Source organism: Ovis aries, chromosome 13 (assembly GCF_016772045.2).
Source record: "Ovis aries strain OAR_USU_Benz2616 breed Rambouillet chromosome 13, ARS-UI_Ramb_v3.0, whole genome shotgun sequence".
In the NCBI taxonomy this organism is placed as follows: Eukaryota; Metazoa; Chordata; class Mammalia; order Artiodactyla; family Bovidae; genus Ovis; species Ovis aries.
Window position 1 is genome coordinate 31201234 of NC_056066.1, and position 20597 is coordinate 31221830.

The 20597-nt window shown below is 41.2% G+C and overlaps 1 protein-coding gene across 1 annotated transcript in view; it reads right to left on the reverse strand.

Annotated features, from left to right (window-relative positions):
- Positions 1-20597, reverse strand: part of ST8SIA6 (ST8 alpha-N-acetyl-neuraminide alpha-2,8-sialyltransferase 6) — a 146725-nt gene that overhangs the window by 63415 nt on the left and 62713 nt on the right. The window contains exon 3 of the mRNA XM_042230593.2: positions 3531-3620. Within this exon, the coding sequence (XP_042086527.2) occupies positions 3531-3620 (90 nt within the window). The remainder of the gene's footprint in view (positions 1-3530; positions 3621-20597) is intronic.

Sequence of the window (20597 nt, forward strand, 5' to 3'; positions counted from 1 at the left end):
ATGGTGCAGAAATACCTGGTTGACGTCACTGACTGGTGCTCTCTTTCCAAATCATGTAGCTGTTGCTATATGGCACCCCAGCTGGGCACTACAACCCTCATGCCCATCATGAGACAACCACACTCACATTCTATTGGCCAATCCCAATCACATGACCCCAAACATATAGGTAGGCTGGTTCCAGCCAGTGGGATATGATGGGAAGTTATGCATGTCCCCTCCAAGCTGTGTGTACCTTCTCTATAGCACCCTCTGCTTCTGCAGCAACCCTCAGATCACCTGTTGAAGACGTCTGCATCATAGGATGGAAGGATCCAGAATCCCTGAGTCAGTAGTCAGAGAAGAGTTGTTCGATCAACAAGGAAGGTCTATACTGAACATGGTATGAGAGAGAACACAAGATTTTGATATGATAATCTGTTTGGGGAGATTCTGTTAGAGCAGTTCATCTACCCCGACCAGATGGGAGAGACTGAACAAATATAGATGTAACCTTTTTGGGTTCCACGATCATCTGGGAAAAAGGAAGAGGAACACAGAAAGACAATTGCACAGTGGCAGAGGCAGCAAAACCCAACAGGGGGAGGAATGAGATCATTTCCTGTGTCAGCCCCTCTGAAGTATTTGCTCTTGAAAAATCAGCTCATTGGTCTGAAACGATGTGGACTAAGATAGACAACTTGAACATCCACACAATTATCATTTTTTAAAAAGTAAGCAGAAAAGATCACAAATATTCTTTGCCATACTGAAAAACGCAAGTGATAAGATGCAGTGATAAGATGGCTAGGCAGCATTTTAGTACGGTATAATATTCTATCCAGGAGACACCTGGTAAAAAGGATTGAGATGGAGAAACCGAGAGAAACATTCAAGGAGAAAGGATGAGGCAGGAAAAAACAGAAAACTTCAGATTCAAAGAGAAAGAGCCAGAGAAGTTAAAAATAGTTTTCAAAAAGGAACTGAAGTTTATGGACAGAGTTAGAGATGGTGAAGAAAAATCCTTTGAAGACCTAAGAAGTATATTTATTCATTTAGTAATTTAATTCCAAAAACATTTGCTGAGTAACTACTATGTGCTGAGTCCTGCAATAGGCACCACAGACAGAACCACGAACTCACAGTCCTGGAGCTCACAGCCTTACACAGAAAATAAAGAATCCGATGGTTTTCCCAATGCCAACCATTAGCTTTCTTTCACTCAAAAATGTAGTCAACCGATTCATGTTGATGTATGGCAAAACCAACACAATATTGTAAAGTAATTATCCTCCAATTAAAGTTAATTAATTAATTTTAAAAGACCAGTGGGAGAAAGAGCACTGCTCCCTCCCACTTTAACACCATCTTCTTAAATTCTATGTTAGCATCTGAAAGGGGAAAATTGACTGAAGAAAGAGGAAATTCTACGTCTTTAACAGACCATGACAAAAACAGAGCTAAATTATTATTTCTAAGAAAATGTAATTGCTTTTTTTACCACACACTGAATAGCTTTTCCAATTGTCCCCTGTACCTCTGCATCAGCGCTGGTCGCAGAATGTACAATTCCTGACAATAGACAATACTATTGAACAAATTAGTCTCCTATGAGCAAAATAACACTTTCATAACAATGGTCAGGTCCTGCCTACTTTCTCTAGACTTTTGCCAAACAGAATACTAGTGCAGGCTAATTATATGAGCTGGGTGAAAATTGTGCAGATCATGGAAAGGTATCCCCCTAAACAACAACTGAGAAAAAGTCTTAACATCAAATCCAAAACAATAGGAAAAAAGTGAGAGAGCAAACTATGCCCAGGCAATCTCATCAGCATACTGCAGTTAACCGTATTTGTTGATGCCCATAAAAGAGTTGTAAAATTCTTTGCAGTGGGGTCTTCCCTGGTGGTCCACTGGTTAAGACTCTGCCTTCTGGTGGGAGGGGGGTTCATGTTTGGGAACGCATACATACCCGTGGTGGATTCATGCCAATGTATGGCAAAACCAATACAGTATTATAAAGTAAAACAAAGTAAAAATAAAAATAAAAATAAAAAAAAGTAGTTATACAAAGTTCAAATGAAGCAGATCCAAAATATTACATGAAAACTCTTTTGGATATGCCATGTATATGTCAAACTTTCTCATGTTTTGTTAGTATAATTTGTTACAATTATTTTTTACATGTAAATTGATCAATCACACACACACAAAAAAAAGACTCTGCCTTCTAATGTAGGAAGCATGGGTTCCAGCCCTGGTCAGGGAACTAAAGTCTCCTATGCTGTGGGGTGCGGCCAAAATTTTTTTTTTAATTCTTTGTGTTGAAAACAAATCACCTTCCATGATTAAAGAACACTCTGCCATGCTGATGCAAGTGCTTTTCTCCAAAGTACAGCAATGGCTCATTGTTACATTGAGCATTTTTGTCACTTTGGGGAGCAAAAATATTGAATAGTTCGTCACAGAGAGAGTCGAAGACAGTCCATTGTAACTTTTACACACTGATTCCCACATCAGGCAATGAATACAGACAGTTTGTCAAAGGGAATGGGAGAGTAAGGACCAATTTTTCCAAGTTCTACTATTCATAAGGTGTGGCGCCACAGATCTGATGCATGGAGGATGGTGCAAGAGGTTTGGAATTTTAGTCCTTCAGTAAAAGTTTGAGAAAGAGCCCAACAAACCAGGAAAACAATGGCTCCAACATGATCAAAACGGATGTGCAGCACCATCTACAATGCATGAGTTACTTTACATCCACCTCAAAATTCATTGTACTTATTGTGCAAGAAAAAAGGCATTTGCATGGGACTTCCCTGCTGGTCCAGTGGCTACCAGGGAAGCCTTGCTTCCAATGCAGGGCACACCTGGGTTTGATTTCTGGTCAGGGAACTAGATCCTGCATGCCACAACTAACACCCAGCATAGCTAAATAAATAAATAAATGAATAAAAATAAGTATTAAAAAATTAAGAAAAGAAGCATTTACAAGTATTAGTTCTGACCAATCTATCATAAGCAAGGGTCTTGGCAAAAACAGTGGCCAGCTCAAACTGACTCATATAAGAAAAGCTTCAAGAAGGCACTTTTCCCAAAGGCCTGAGCTGGATGCAGAAAAATTCAAGCATGATATCCAGGGACTATGAAGAGCTTGGGCCTTCCCTGGTGGCTCAGTGGTTAAGAATCTCCCTACCAATGCATGAGACATGGGCTAGATCCCTGATCCAGGAAGATCCCACATGCCATGGAGCAACTAAGCCCGTTTGCCACAACTACTGAGCCTGTGCTCTAGAGCCTGGGAACCACAGCTTCTGAAGCCCACATGCCCTAAAGCCTGTGCTCCAAAACCAGGGAAGCCACCTCAACGAGAAGCCTGAACACCACAGCTAGAGAAAAGCCCTCGCAGCAACAAAGACCCAGCACAGCCAAAAATTAATTTATTAAAAAATTTTCAAGAGGCTAATTTTTAAAAAAGATGCTATGAAACATTTTTGACACAAAACACTTATTTTAAAATCAAACTAAATGCGAAGAGTAGAACTTACTTTCCTGTTCTGTTAGATAAACTCTCCAAGCCTGCTTGCAGATTTTGGCATCGCTCCATCAGGTGGAGGGACTTCTCATTCAGATATGTGCTGTTTCATGAAAAAGATTTGAAAAAAAAAAAAAAGATTGATTTAAAAGAATTTATGAGATACAGTTAACAAAAATCAGATTTATTGATAAAGTGTACCCAAATGAAGTCTAATTTTCATCCCATTATTGGATTTCTCCATGGAAAAGGAAATTTATATTTTCACCTCTGACGATGGGTCTAAATTTTTTAATACACTGACATGATAAAGTCAAATAGAAAGAAATTCTCCATGGAAGACTGTATTTTCAAGTTTTCATATTTTGAGGTTAGTATAAAACTGAACAAGTTATTGAATAGTTTTAATCATTGTGTGTGTAAACAGACTTTATTTTTAAAAAGATGTTGTCTCTGGTAGGAAGCATGCAGACACAGAAGATCAATAATTTTCTCTCAAAAGAAGGCAAGATAAATCTGGCCGTTAATTATTACAGTAGCTGTGATATAAGGACCTGTTGTTATTGTTGTATGAGCCTGGAAAAACTGGAGCTGGAGACAAACCAAATCAAAAAAGCAAGTTAAGGAAACAGGTTATGGAGCCGGGCTGCCTAATAAGCCCTGCGGACACACATGTGCTACTAGTTAGCTGACTCAGGCCTCAGTTTCTGCATCTCTAGTTCTTACCTTATAGTGTTATTGTCATGATATATACATGATGAAACAATGAAAAACAACTGGGGGGACTTCCCTGGTGGTTCAGTGGCTAAGACTCCAGGCTTCCAATGCAGGGGAGCTGGGCTCCATTCCTGGTCAGGGAACTGGATCCCATATGTCTCAACTCTTAATAAGATGTTCAGTCATGTCTCATTCTTTGCAACTGCATGGACTGTAGCCCACTAGGCTCCTCTGTCCATGGGATTCTCCAGGCAAGAATACTGGAGTGGGTTGCCATTTCCTTCTCCAGGGGATCCTCAAATCCAGGAATCGAACCTGGGTCTCTTGCACTGCAGGCAGATTCTTTACCATCAGAGCCACTGGAAAAGCCTATTCATAAGACCCAGTGAAGCCAAATAAATAAATAATTTTTTAAAAAAGGAAAGAAAAACACTTTGTACTATACCTACCATAGTAAGAGTTAAAAAAATATCAACCATCACTCTCCCTATATGTCAAAAATATGCACACAACTCCGATTTCTTGGTAATGCATCTATTTAATCATCCTGAAGATATTTGCTGAGAATCTAACATGAGTTAGGAAACAGCCACAGGAGGCTTAGGATATGGAATTGGAAAACACAGAACACAGCCCCTTTCCCTAGCAGAGCTTCCTGTCTGGTTAAGGAGAACAACGTGTATCAAACAAAACCACACAAATGAATAGAAAATTCTGGTCTGTGGACAGAACTCTGAAAACAGCAGTGGATGCCATGGTGAAGTGTAACCAGAGCTGCCTGCATCATGTGGGGGCCTCTGAGAAAGTGTCATTTGGATGGAGATCCCCAGGGTAATCCAAGGGTGCTACTTCGCTGGGAACATTTCCAAATAGAAGGGAAAGCACGTGCAAAGGCTGCAGAATGTTTGAGGAACTCAAAGGAGGCAAGTGAAACTCAAGACTGAAAGTTTTAAGGGTGTCTGGAGCAGGAAGCAGGGCCCATGACACACAGGCCTGGTGAACCCTAGGATTAGAAGGAACCCTAATAACATGGACAGCAAGACAAGGTTAGGGGGCAGGGGAAAGATGGATATGTGTAGCCTCATGTAAGAGGTTTTAAGAAGTTGACTCAGAGATGAAACAAAAGGAGGCAGAACCACAGAAAAGATGAAAGTTAGGAGGCTTCTGTGGAGCTCTAGGAGAGAGATGATAGCCCCTGGCTTTGCCAGACAGGATGGAACAGATTATGATGTGACCACAGAGGTTGCCCACTGGCAGGTGCTTTCCATCACAAAAGTCTGTTTGTTTGTTTGTTTTGTTTGCACATACTAGTATTTATTTAATCTTTACCATGTATTTTTTAAATGGGGATAATTGCTTTATGATGTTGTTGTTAGTGAATCAGCTATATGTATACATATATCCCCTCCCTCTTGAGCCTCCCACAGGCCCCATCCCACCCCTCTAGGTCATCAAAGAGCACCAAGCTGAGCTCCTTGTGCTACACAGCAGCTTCTCACTAGCATCTGTTTTACACATGATAGTGTATATATGTTCATGCTACTCTCTCAATTTGTCCCACCCTCTCCTTCCCCTGCCATGTACACAAGTCCATTCTCTTCATCTCCATCTCTATTCCTGCCCTGCAAATCAGTTCATCAGTACTATTTTTCTATATTCCATATATATGCGTTAATATATGATATTTGTTTTTTTCATGCTGACATTTCTTGCTCATGAAATGGCCACTAGACACTTGGTGGCTTTCTAGGGCAGCCGTGCTCCACGTGACCTAGAAATACCACATACTGCACTCTCAGGGCACTTTCAACAACCTGCCTCTGTAACTGTTGTGGCAGAAGGAGAAAGTGCTGGAAGGTCTCAGTCTTTATCTGATGCTTCAGCCTGGCCAGAACTAGCTGTCTGCCCGACCTGATTTCACAGCAATTTTCAGAAAAGGGCAACCATCCTCCATGCCTGGAAGAAGAGATCATCAGGGTGCAGGAGTGGACCAGAAGCCCACAGCCAACATCCATGGGCAGGAAGAGAAGCTGACAGGTTTGAGATCTATTCTGGACATAAAACTGACAGGACTTCATAATAAACTGGATATGGGAGGTGAGGGAGCAGGCGGTATCAAGGTAAAGATATAAACGAGAGAGAGTCATAATTAATCTTCCAGAAATTTTGTCTAAAAAGATAGTATACAAGCATCTTATGGGCTCACAAAACTCCTCTTTATCTTGATAAAGTTTTCTTCCCACTTCCTTCCTCTTTCTGTCTACATTCTGTACTTTCTGAATGCATTATCATACTTTCCAAAGATTTGTTTATTTCTAACTTGCTGTGTATTTTATTCAGGCAGCACCGTTAATGAAGTGAATTACTGAGCCAGCAGTGCTTTGAATTACGATGGCTTTGCAAGACTGAATCATGAAACAGAGAAGCAGGCATCATTACGGTTGAGTGTCATAGAACTTCCCTTAAATCATGAGTATCTTTGTTAATAAAAAGTCCAAACAGCTTTGCCCAACTGAAATCACAGAAGGCCCATGGAAAGCAAATGAGGGTATCTGGGTTGAAGTGGAGATGCAAGAGTAAAGTTAGAGGGGGGACTTTAGGTGTCAGCCAGCAGGCCAGCCTTGAATCTGGGTTCCACTCTCTGACCCTGCCCTTTGAAATCCAAGAGTTTCCTTGTTCAAATCTTTACTCAGTAGGTTATAGGGATGCTACAGATTGAATGTTTGTGTCTCCCTCAAAATTCATATGTTGAAATCCCAGCTCCCAAGGTGATGACATTAGGAGGTGGGGCTTTGGGAGGTCATGAGGTCATGGGGTCCTCATGAATGGGATTAGTGCACTGATAAAATTGGCCCAAGAGGGCTTCCTGGTCCCCTTCTGCCTTGTGAGGTGACAGTGAGAGGATGGCTGTTTATGAGGAAGTGGGCTCTCTAGACACCAGATCTGCAGGTGCTATGATTTTGGACTTCAGCCTCCAGAAGCATGAAAAATAAATTTCTGGTATTTATAAGCTGCCCAGTCCATTCAGGCAGATCAAGACAAGGGATCACATGGGATGTGCATAAAAACAGCTGACATATGAAAGTTACTAAATAAACGTTGCATTCCTGTTCTCCTAAATGCCTTGCTGAGTTGTTTCCTCAAACTGTTGTTGCTATAGGTGTTGGTAACATCTACCCACAGAAGTCACTTCACAGCCAAAGGAACAGAAAGGAAGCCCCTTGAGTTCTTTGCACTCTCTTTCTGTCCTGCCCCCTTTTCATTCAAAGTTTTCTTCCTCTGAATTCCTAGTTTTTCTTCCTTTCATTCCTAGTTTTCTTCCTTTTCATCTAATGTCATTAAAACCTTCCTAGGAATATGTTAAAATACTGATCTGCAGAACCCTTAAATTTCAAACATTTGTCTACTTTAGGCATCTGATCAATATAACCCCTTTCAATGCCTCTTAGTCAAGACTCCTTGCTCATGCTGTGTTTCAACAATGCTTGTTATTCAAAGTGACAGAAATATAGCAATATAACCACCGTGCTTTAAAATGCTTGAAGACCGGACTCCATAAGAGATGCCAGGATCCATAGAGAAGTGGAAGGCAATAGACCTTCCAGAGAGAGGGCTAGACCATCAGTCCTCTGTTGTGGGAATAAGTGAGAATTAGATGTTCAAGGTTCCTGGTGGCTCAGTCAGTAAAGAGACTGCCTGCAATGCAGGAGACCTGGGTTCGATCCCTGGGTCAGGAAGATTGCCTGGAGAAGAAAATGGCAACCCATACCAGTATCCTTGCTTGGAGAATCCCATGGGCAGAGGAGCCTTGCTGGCTATAGCCCTTGGGGTTGCAAAGAGTCAGACACGACTTAGTGACTAAACTATCACCACATGTTCCTTGGATCTGAGCCCATGAGAAGAATTGTGAGGGACTTACTTACTCTTGAGAGAGGAAAAGAAGAAACCTTCCCAGTCTCAGTTGAGCAAGGTCATGACCCACGGACAGATCCTGTTTGAGAAGTTGGCATCCACCAAGATGAAGTTATTTTTAAAAAGTCCTCCTTAACTTCTGATCTGGGGACATGTCTCAGACAAGGCAAAGGGGACAGAGAGAAATTCATCGAGATAAATGCAGGAATTAAAGACCTGGGATCACAAGCAATGTGGCAAAAGATGAAATGGCTCCAAGACACGTGTGAGCTGACTTGTAACCTGAGGAAGGATGACTGGGGATCGAGTTGGAAAGACCCATCTGAAAGGACTGAATGTCGGGGAGAACTTGAAATGATAGAGGAAGCAACAGAGAAAGCACATCAGAGCCTGGGGCCAGAAGAGCCCACAGTTAGGTAGAAGTCTGGGATATGACCAGAAAGGGACCCTGACCCCAAACTAACTCAAGCTGATGGTCTGAGCAGTTGGGTCTAGGAAAGAAAAGCACAGGGGCCAGCAAGACCTCTAGATAAACTGTAAGAGCCAAAACTTCTGGGGCCACACTCTCATGGGTTCAAAATAAGAATTTTATTTCTGCCAATTCTAATAGTTGTTTGTTTTTTTTTAATTTCAACTTGCTGGTGAAAGCTCCGTTTAAGAACTTCTTTTTTATTATTTGTTATTCTATTTTTTATTGGCATATAGTTGCTTTACAATGCTGTGTTAGTACATATAGCCTCCCTCTTGCATCTCTGTCTCGCCCCACACTACCACAGACCTATGTCATCACAGAGCACATAGCTGGGCTCCCTGTGCTATTCAGCAGCTTCCCACTATGCATTTTCATACGGCAGTGCCCACGTACATCAATCCCAATCTCCCAATTCATCCCATTCCCCCTTCCCCTACCCTTCCCCCCACATCAGTTCTTTACAAAAGAGAACTGCCAGATACACAGTGGAGAGCGTTTCCCAGGACAAGTTAGGGAGGGACAGTGGTCATCCTCCTAGAGATCTGCTAGAACCTGATGAACCAAGTGAGTGTTGAAGTCTCCAAGACTAGAGGGCTGAGATGGCTCTAGCTGCCCTGCCAAAGCCTCATCAAATGCTCCATTATAAGACCACAATCTCTGCCTGCACATCACTAAACAAGATTGCTTGTCCGCTCATTTGTAGCATAAGTAACATCTGGCAACAAGCCAGGATGCTCAAGTTCCTGCCCCTTCAACATTCTGTGGCATCCACCTTGCAAATATGCCATAATGCAGCAACGCAGCCTCTGGCCTAATGCATTCCTATACCTGCCCAGCTAAGACTGCTGGCAACAAAATCACATGGGTAGGTGGGTTGGGGCCCTGATAAATCTACGGTGTCCAATACACTAGGCCTTTGGTGCCTTGACAATTCTATTCTGAGGGGCCACCTCCCTTCCCATTTCCCTCGACGGCTAACCTACGCATTCACTGTTGTGCTGCCTTCACCATTCTGTGCTTTTCTAACTTCTATAATCATGTTTTCTATTTCAGGAAAAAAGATGCTGCCAGGTGAGACTCGATGGGTTAGCTATAAGCCATTACTTTCCATCTCAGAGGAAGAAGTATCTCTCCTCTTACAAAAGCAGAATCTACCTGCTATTCCATCCCTTCCTGTCTCCTCAATGATCCAAGCCTCTCCCTTCATTTTCTTCTTTTCTGAACCTTTGCCCTTTCCCTTCTACTGTCGCCTCCTCCCCAGGTTCAGTTCTCTCCCTTCTCAAAGTCAAAAACAAAACAACTCCTTCTGCTCTTCTCTACCTGTTGCCTTGCTTCTCCTTCGGATTTCAACCCACTAATTGTTTCTCTGCTTTTCCTACAAATCCATTCAACCATTCTTGGAAAGCATCATCAAATCCAGGGGAGTTCTGAGGTCTCTTACTTAACCTCCCAGTAGCATCTGAATGGCTGACCACTCACTGGGCACCTGGTTCCCATCACAATCCTTTCTGCTGGTTCTTCGACCTCTGACTGCTGATCAGGGTTCTCTGGCAGGCTCTTTCTTGGACCAGCCCATAGGTGTTGGTGTCTCCCATGGTTCTTCCTTTCCCAATTGCTATTTTAAAACAACTGACTGGCACCTAGGTACAGAACCCTCCAGGGTTCTCTCCAGATCTCCTGTCTTCTCAGCCTGCCAGTTTTCTCCAAATATCTCAACCAACTTCTTTCCCTTCTGCTCTGTCCTTATGGCCCGCAAGGTGAGTGGTCTTGCACTCGTATCTGAACATGTCATTTCCCTGCTCGAACCTCTGCCAGGAACCCATCAGCCTCTGGACATGTCCTGTCGCTGGACACACAGAGCCATCCAGGACTTGGTCCCTGACTGTGATTCCAGGCTCATCTCTTCCTGACAGCTTGCTAAGCATTAACTGGTACAAACTTCTCTTTCTCCATTCTTTGCGAGTCTTACATTAGGGATTCTGACTGCTTTTATTATTTAATTAGAGTATTTATTTGTTTGGTACTGGCAACCTAGCCTTCAGGCACATTTTCATCATTTCAGTATGTCATGGAGAAAAAAAAAATCTTTAATAAGATTGAGGGAGAGATACACAAAAATAAGCATTTCTGCTATCATTGTTATCGATGCGGCTGATCTGCTTTTTAGAAATTCTATCTTCATAAGTCAGACTTGAAAACCAACTGGCAAGATTTCACAAAACAGCAGCAAGAAGCTTAGAGACTACAATGGCTCCTGCAAACTAATAATAATTAAGGCTCTGATAAGGCAAAGACTATCTCTTAACTGAACAAGTGATTCAATCACTATAAAGTAATCTCACCATTATTTAGTGGGTATCCACAAGGACCTGTAAAACAGAGTTAATGACTTTTAATTAATGCAATATGCAATCAGTCCCCTGGACAAATGAAACATCCCAAAGAATGATTTCTTTATAAGTCACTAATGAGTTTCAAGAACCTTCAAATTCTGGGGACTTCTCTGGTGGTCCATGGTTAAGACTCTACACTTTCAATGCAGGGGGCACCCAGTTTGATCCCTGTTCAGGGAACTAGATCCCACATGCCCCAACTCAAGAGTTCACAAGCTGAAACTAGAAGATCCCTCATGCTGAAACTAAGACCTGGCACAACCAAATAAATAAATATTTAAAAGGAAAAAAAAAAAGAATCCAAATTCTATTTACAGTGCCCAGAAATGGGGCTAAACTGAACTGTGAATCTAATGAAAAGCTTAAAACCAAATCAATTTTAGTCTCTCTGAAGAAAGAATACCTTAACAGATTAGAAATACAGCCTTACAATGGAAAGCCCAAAGCATGGGAATTCTCCTATCTACAGATCTTGCATGCTCCCTCCCTGTTCCTGCGAAGAGGAGCTGATGAGCCATGAGTGCGTCCTGACCACCAGGTGAAATCCCTCTGTAGACTGGTGTGACAGCTGGCCTGCCAGCTCTAGGACAGAGGGGACAGTGGCCAACTGTGCTCACTTCAAGTTCATCAAGTGAATACCTGATTATCATGTGAACCCCTGCCACGTAATTTCCCTGAGAGACAAAGGCAAACATTCCAATCTAATGGGAGAGTTTAATTATTCTATTTAATTGACAAATTAATACTCTGGTTTATATATCATCCTCTTATGAGTTTGGTAAACACAAGTCTGTCTTTGAAATAGCAATCAAACCCAAAAACTGAAAAAATCAAGTTTTGGTGCCTATAGAAATAGCGGCAGAACCTGGCCAGCCTCTGTTCAGTCACTCACCAGGTGTCTCTGCCATAGGGAACAGTGGCTACAGGAGAAAGGGCAGTGGACAAGACCATCTGCCTGCTTCCCTGGAGCAAAGGGTCTGGTGAGGAAGACAGACAAGCAAGCACATGCTTACCATGCTGGGTCTTCAGAATGGATGCTGGCTATTTTCTACCATCATGTTAGTTTCAAGAAACCTTGAATCTGTATTTTGGTGGATGTCATTTAATTCAAAATATAAGAACTGCTTAAAAAATGACTACTTCCTTATACAGGAACACTGCAGGCACCTTCACTTGCAGAAATTTCTGCAAATAATCTCTGCTAACTTGGTCTGTCTAGTCAAGGCTATGGTTTTTCCAATGGTCATGTATGGATGTGAGAGTTAGACTGTCAAGAAAGCTGAGTGCCAAAGAATTGATGCTTTTGAACTGTGGTGTTGGAGAAGACTCTTGAGAGTCCCTTGGACTGCAAGGAGATCCAACCAGTCTATTCTGAAGGAGATCAACCCTGGGATTTTTTTGGAAGGAATGATGCTAAAGCTGAAACTCCAGTACTTTGGCCCCCTCATGCGAAGAGTTGACTCATTGGAAAAGACTCTGATGCTGGGAGGGATTGGGGGCAGGAGGAGAAGGGGATGACAGAGGATGAGATGGCTGGATGGCATCACTGACTCGATGGACGTGAGTCTGAGTGAACAGGGAGGCCTGGAGTGTTACGATTCATGGGGTTCCAAAGAGTTGGACACGACTGAGCGACTGAACTGAACTGAACTTGGTTTTTCATCTTAATTTTTACCTGTTTTTGGTAACCTTTGATAAAATTTATTCACTAGCTCTGTTACTAAATCTGTTACTCTAATGTAGTCTGCCCCTCCACCATTGTTGAAGGATAGTTGTCAGAGATGGATAATCATAAATCTACCTATAGAAAATGAACACACATTATAGATGTCATTCTATTTCTCATGAAGGAACAGATTCAAAGGAGAAGCCACAGACAGACTTGCAGATCAGGAATATTGAAATGGATGTGCAAAGTTAAGTCCATTGGACCTCTACCAGACTGGACACAATTTGCATATTTATAGATAAGAATTGTTTTGTGTTGCTCTGAATTAACTGCATCTTACAGAGTTGTAAAACTGTTTCCAGGAGGATTAGCATCAGATAACTCAAGAGATGTGTGTATGAACAACACCAGCATATTCACTGAAGCACACAATGTCCCCAAACCACTAACAGCACCAGTGCCCACCACTATAACATTAAAGGAAGGATTGAGTAATGAACCAAAGAGACTTTCAGTCCTTCTGAATTGCAATTTCCCCCTACTCACTCCACAGCTTGCCTGAGGGAAACAGGTTGACCCAGTTTAGGTGTTAAGTCCTCCAAGACACACAGGGAGCACCACCTTACCTATATGCAGGTTGAAGTGAGGGTAACCAAGAGGATGAATCTGATATGGAGACTCATTAAAATTTCAAATTTAGATGAGTAAGAAGAGGGTCAAAGTAGAGGTGAAATAAAATAGGAGTAGACTGGGAATAAATGGAAGAAAACAAATGACTACCACTGGATCATTACGTGTCTCCTTTCACTGGTCCCTAATTGTGAGATCCTTGGGGGCTTGAAATCAACTCAAGAATGTAGAGTCAGGGAGGAAAGGCTCTCAGGGAAGTGCTTCTTCTAAGTCTTCCAAAACCCACCTCCGACAATATTTTCTTACTTGATCTAACCGAGATTATTCTGACCTCTCTTTAATCTGCTTTGGATTTGAAAATCTTGGATAAACTGAGTATTTTTAATGAAAGGCATTTCAATGTCTTGTCCTATGTTGTTCGTTATTAAAGACTGGATTTTTTATTAACATTAATTCCCTTCCTTTGAAATATTATGTGATTGTTACTTGCTTTATCTCTAATTATAATAACTGATATGAAATTTTATCTTCTAGACCAATGTACACCTCTGATCTGTGAATAACTTCTTTCAACAAGCCAGCAAATATGGAAAACTCAGAAGTGGCCACAAGACTGGAAAAGTTCAATTTGCATTTCAATCCCAAAGAAGGGCAATGCCAAAGAACGTTCAAACGACTGTACAACTGCACTCATTTTACATGATAGCAGGGTCATGTTCAAAATCCTTCAAGCTAGGCTTCAACAGTATGTGAACCAAGAACTTCCAGATGTACAAGCTAGATTTTGAAAAGGCACATGAACCAGAGAAGTTGCCAACATCCATTGGATCACAGAAAAAGCAAGGGAATTCCACAAAAAAATGTCTACTTTTGCTTCACTGACTATGCTAAAGCCTTTAACTGTATGGATCACAACAAACTGTGGAAAATTCTTAAAGAGATGGGAATATCTGACCAGCTTACCTGCTTCCTGAGGAACCTGTATGTGGGTCAAGAAGCAACACTTAGAACCAGATATGGAACAATGGACTAGTTCAAAATTGGGAAAGGAGTACATCAAGGCGCAAATTGTCACCCTGCTTATTTAACTTATATGCAGAGTACATCATGTGAAATGCCAGAAGGATGAATCACAAACTGGAATCAAGATTCCTGGGAGAAATATCAATAATGTCAGATATGGAAATGATACTACCCTAATGGCAAAAAGTGAAGAGGAACTAAAGAGCTTTTTGTTGAAGGTGCAAGAGGAGAGTGAAAAAGCTGGTTTAAGATTCAACATTAAAAAAAACTAAGATCATGGCATCCAGTCCCATCACTTCATGGCAAATAGATGGGGAAAAAATGGAAATAGTGACAAATGTTATTTTCTTGGGCTCCAGAATCATGGCAGACAGTGACTGCAGTCATGAAATTAAAAGACATTTGCTCCTTGGAAGAAAAGCTATAACAAACCTAGACAGTGTATTAAAAAAGCAGAGACATTTTGCCGACAAAGGTCCATGTAGTCAAAGCTATGGTTTTTCCTGTAGTTGTGTATGGATATGAAAGTTGGACCATAAAGAAGGCTAAGTGCTGAAAAATTGATGCTTTTGAACTGTGGTGCTGGAGAGGACTCTTGTGAGTCCCGTGGACTGCAAGATCAAACCAGTCAATCCTAAAGGAATCAACCCTGAATAATCATTTAAAGGACTGATGCTGAAGCTGAAGCTCCAATATTTTGGTCACCTGATGCAAAGAGCTGACTCACTGGAAAAGACTCTGATGCTGGGAAAGATTGAGGGCAGGAGGAGAAGTGGGTGGCAGAGGATGAGATGGTTGGATAGCATCACCAACTCAATGGAAATGAGTTTGAACAAACTCTGGGAGATAGTGATGGAGAGGGAAGCCTGGTGTGCTGCAGTCCATGGGATCACAAAGAGTAGGTCATAACCTACCAACTGAACAAAAACAACGTGGAATGCTTGATCTCAGGAAATGGAAAGACTTTAACAACTGAGTATATTTTTGATACTAATATCCACATTATTCCTTGATGTAAAAATTCTGATCTGCTTTTCGGGTGAAGCATGAATGTGATGACAGCAACATCCACTGGACAGTCATAAGGTGCTTTGTATTGTTGTAAACTACATGTTTACATGTGTCACATACTCCTCACAATGAATATGCATGGTAGGGACTGTGCCATTTTACACAGAAGAGAAACAAGACACTGGAAGAGCAAAGGGCATATACATACAGTTACTCTGTTAGTTGGATTTGGAGTAGACTTTTGAACCCACACAGTGCATGTCTGTGTTTCTAGCCATTATTCTATTCTACCTCCACTTATAGTGAAAAATTCGTTTTTCAGTGGTGAGCTGTTCATTGCCTACAGCAGGAGTCCCCAGTCTTCAGGATCTAATGCCTCATGATCTGAGTTGGAGCTGATATAATAATAGAAACAAAATGCACAATAAATGTAATGCACTTGAATCATCCCAAGACCATCCCCTCCCCACCCTCAATCCATGGGAAAACTGTCTTCCATGAAATCGGTCCCTGCTGCCAAAAAAGTTGGGGACCTCTGGTCTACAGCATCTGCCACTTCAGATTACTGGATTCTGAGTCTACAGGAACTGACAAATAGTCTCTCCTTGACCAAACTCTAGTCAAACTCCCCTTTTTCAACTAGGACCCATTCATGGCATGTCCTTAAGAGACCAATTTTAATAAGAACACTGCTGATTCAGCTTATCTAGAATTCCCCCATCCTCCATGTGTTATTACCCTTGATATCTGATCAAATTCCTCATCCTCCACCACTTCCCAGTTCAATCACCATGGATTGCCTCCAGCAAGAGTTCTATCAGGCTGGTTTGGCGAGAATCATCCCTTACCCTTGATGCTTCTCCTCTGAGCCCCACCTGCTCCTAGGCTATAAATCCCCATACTTCCTTGCTGGATTCAGAGTTCAGTCCAGTCTCTCTCCTCTATGGTAAATCTCCATTGCAGGAGTCCCTACACCCACTGCAGTAGGGTTATGAATAATTTTTTCTTTAATAGAGTTATTTTGCAATTCTATGTATTGAAGTTAAGACCTAGCAACATAAAACAATTCTTGTCTACGGGCATGCAAATGAGTTCTGTCCAGTGGAGAGACAACACTCCCCTACAGTGGGAAAATCTGTTTGCCTCCCTTGGCATGTTCATCTCCATATTCCTGATCTATGATCGTGTCTGCTCCTTTGAACTGGCTGTAACACATTACCAGCTTCCTTACTGATGAGTTAAATAAAATCTTTAAAAAGTGTTCATTTTCATATCTGTAAGAAAGACATGACTTTACTATTTTAACACTCTGAATGAGTGTGCCGGAAGCATCTGCAAATTGAATAAACATTACCTTGATAAAGAGGACAAACTTTGGTGGCAAACAGCACAGTTCAGATGCCTGCTCTGCTACACACTAGACGCTTAGCTCCTTAGAAACTATTTAACCCCTCTGTGCCTTCAGCTTTGTGTGCAAAATGGGGGTAATGCTATCTCTTTAATAGATTTGATGCAAAGTTTATAATAATAATGTATAAAAATACTCCACATGGTGACTGGAACAGAGAACCCACTTAGGCAGTACTCGGCAGGAGTTCTCTAGGTGGCTGTCAAGGTCTCGAATTGCAACATGGCCATGAATCACCAGGGAAATTTACTACAATGCAGAATCTGGTTTAGCAGTTCTGGAAAGGGTCCCAATAGTCTGCAGTTCTAACCAGCTCCCAGGTGATGCCAACTTGCTAGACTGAGGATTACACTTTGAGTGACAAAGTTGTATAAGCCTCCTGGATCAAGTTCATCTGCCCTGATAATTTTTTCATAATCGTCTAGAGTAAGACTTACAAGAAATGTGGGCCTGGACTTCCTTGATGGTCCAGTGGTTAAGAATCCACTTGCCAATGCAGGGGACATGGATCCCTGGTCCAGAAAGGTTCCACATGCTGTGGGGCAACTAAGCCTGTGCACCATAATTACTGAACCTGTGCTCTAGTGCTCGTACATTACAATAAGAGAAGCCCCCATTCTCTGCAACTACGGAAAGCCTATGCACAGCAACAAAGATCCAGTGCAGCCAAAAATTTAAAAATAATAAATAAATACTTTTAAAAAGAAAGAAATGTTGGGCCTGACTTATGGCCAGAAGCACAAATACGGAAAAACAATGAAACAACTGGAAAAACTACAAGAGTAAAATGACTAGGTTACCGTGTCTCCAAATAAGAGGTTTATTTTTCTTTTTCCTTTTTCATCTGAAGAGCTTGACCAAGGAAACACTGTAAAAGGAGATGTATGATACTGAGAACATTTAACATATTCACATTCCTGAGACAGACCCAGGGTTCATCCTCCCAGGAGCCCTGCTAGACAGCACACAGGTGGCCTCCAATAATCCCTAACACCTCTACTCAGGCTTAACCAGCCCAGCAAACACAGCCCTCCAATGGGCATTATTCAAGAAAATTGGATGATGTTTGGAGGATGCACTCTCTTCTTAAAAAAGGCCAACAGACATGTGTTGGAAATGTCTCTAAAATGTTTGCTAAAATCCATGTTTAAATGTCCATATCTGGTATGTACCCCCAATCAAGAAATTCAGTTAGGCTAAGTAACTTCAGTCATGTCTGGCTCTTTGTGACCTATGAGACTGTAGCCGATCAGGCTCCTCTGTCCATGTGATTCTCTGGGCAAGAATACTGGAGTGGGTTGCCATTTCCTACTTCAGGGTATATTCCCAATCCAGGGATTGAACCCCTGTCTCTTAAACCTTCTGCTCTGTCAACTAAGTATCTCTTCAAAACAATGATGGAGAAGTGAGTTTTGAGATAAGACCTTTATTGAGAAAATAACTCATTCACATTCCATATTGAGTCTCTGGTACTGTCTGTATAGTAGTGGATAGCACTTGAGAATTTAAAAATCCTTAAATATTAGAAACATAATCACCATTATGAAATAAGTTTAGTCATCAAGGAGTGAAAATCTTATAACTTTTAAGCCTATAGTTCATTTTTAGATATTCACATTCCATGTTCATTTTCAGGAAAGCATTAGTGAAACCAAGAAGGACTCTGTGGAGCCCTTCTGTGTACAAAAGCCCTTCCTTGCCCCACCTCCCCATTTCTGGTTTGTAGAAAAAGGCTTTTGTCCTCTAAGCCTTCCTGAGTTCCAAAGATCAGGCTAAAGCAGTTACTAATTAGGGAAGTGAAGGAAAACAGAGACAAAGGAAAAGCAGTTTAACAAGAAAAGTCATGACAGGAGTTCACTGATAAAAGAGTCTTGATTCCTCCTAAAAGGATATTTATATCCATCTGACACAACTTTGTGTGGTTCTTCAGGAAACAAAACCCCTCCCCAACCCAGGTAGAGGATGCTGACTACATGCTGACACAAGCATGTAGACTCCAGACTGGCTAGAGCCAGAAAGTTGATGACTAAGTTTCCAGAAACATCACCTGTTACTTCACCATCAACCAATCAGAAGTCATGCATCCTGCAGCGCCCCCCGCCCCCCACCCCGCCCACCAAGTATTGCCTTGTGAAAAACCCTTCCCTGAAAGCCATCAGAGAGTTTGGGTCTTTTGACCATTAGCTGCCCATATTCCTTACTTGGCCCTGGAATAAAAGCTGTATGTTCCTTCAGGATGATCTGGTGTCAGTAGATGCGTTTTCCTGCATGGCAGGTGAGCAGACCCAAGTTCAGTTTGGTAACATTAAGGTAACATTAAGTTCAAAAACTGGGGACCTCATGTAGATAATGTAATGGAATCTTCTTTAAAATAACAAAATCAACAAAGTTTAATAGAGTGGTACAATGGTTTCTGATCAGCAGAGCAAGCAAAATTTGAAGCAATGAAAAGTGATGGTGAGACTGGGTGCCAATATGGAGAAGCTTCCCAATTACTGTGAAGGCTCCAGGGAATTATATGCTATCTAAACATAAATACTTGAAAGGCTAGTCACTAAACACCTCTGAACAGTGAGCAAAATCCTAATTTACTGACCTATTCAAAACTGGTAGATCTTATAAAGGCTGTTTGGGTTTACTTGTAGAATTCAGGTTAGTGTCATCAAAATGAAAATCAATGCAAAAAATCTTTCAGAAATCATGTCTAAACATTTTGGGGCACCTGAAATATGAAATAAAATGATGAGAATATATGTCATAATAAAATAATAATAGCAAGTGGAATGTCTTATCTCACTGTGGCAATTTTGTAAATGTGAAATGAGGCAGAAGGCCCTACCACAGAAAAATGATGATTTTTGAGATTCTGAAATGCACAGAGAGACTACTTCATTCAGTCAACAGAAACCTCACAAGAATCTTGCTGTCAATAAAGATTTTTTTCTATGACCCATGTTGTGTAAAGCAATGATGAAGAAACTATAAACTAAGGGAACCCTCCTACACTGTGGGAGGAAGGGAAATTGGTATAGCCACTATGGAGAACAGTACAGAGGTTCCTCAATAAACTAGAAATAGAACTACCATATGATCCAACAAGTCCAAGCCTGGGCATATACTCAGAGAAAATTCAAAAATATGCACACACACCCAAGTTCACTGCAGCACTTCTACAATACCCAAGACTTTGAAGCAACCTAAATGTCCATCGACAGAGGAATGGATAAAGAAGATACGGTACATATATACAGTGGAATACTACTCAGCCATAAAAAGAACAAAACTGTGCCATTCGCAGAGATATGGATAGATCTAGAGACTGTCATATACAGTGAAGTAAGTCAGAAAGAGAAAAACAAATATTGTATAATCTTGCTTACATGTGGAATCTAGAAAAATGATACAGATGAACTTACTTGCAAAGTAGAAAGAGAGACACAGATGTATAGAACAAACATATGGAAACCAAGGGAGGGTGGGGTGAATTGTGAGATTGGGATTATACATTGTGTATATATATATATACACACTACTAGGTATAAAATAGATCTCTAATGAAAACCTACTGTGTAGCACAGAGGACTCTATTCAATGCTCAGTGGTGACCTAAATGGGAAGGAATCTAAAAAAGAGTGGATATATGTATACATGTAGCTGATTCACTTTGCTCTACTGTAGAAACTAATACAACATTATATAACAACTATACTTCAGTAAAATTTAATTTAAAAAATAAATGTACCCATTTTTCTGGTTAGAATTTAACGTAAACAGACATGAAATGTACAATGAGGACAACATCTTGTTGAGAAGTGAAGTTCTGGGTGAAGAGGCTAACAGTCTGA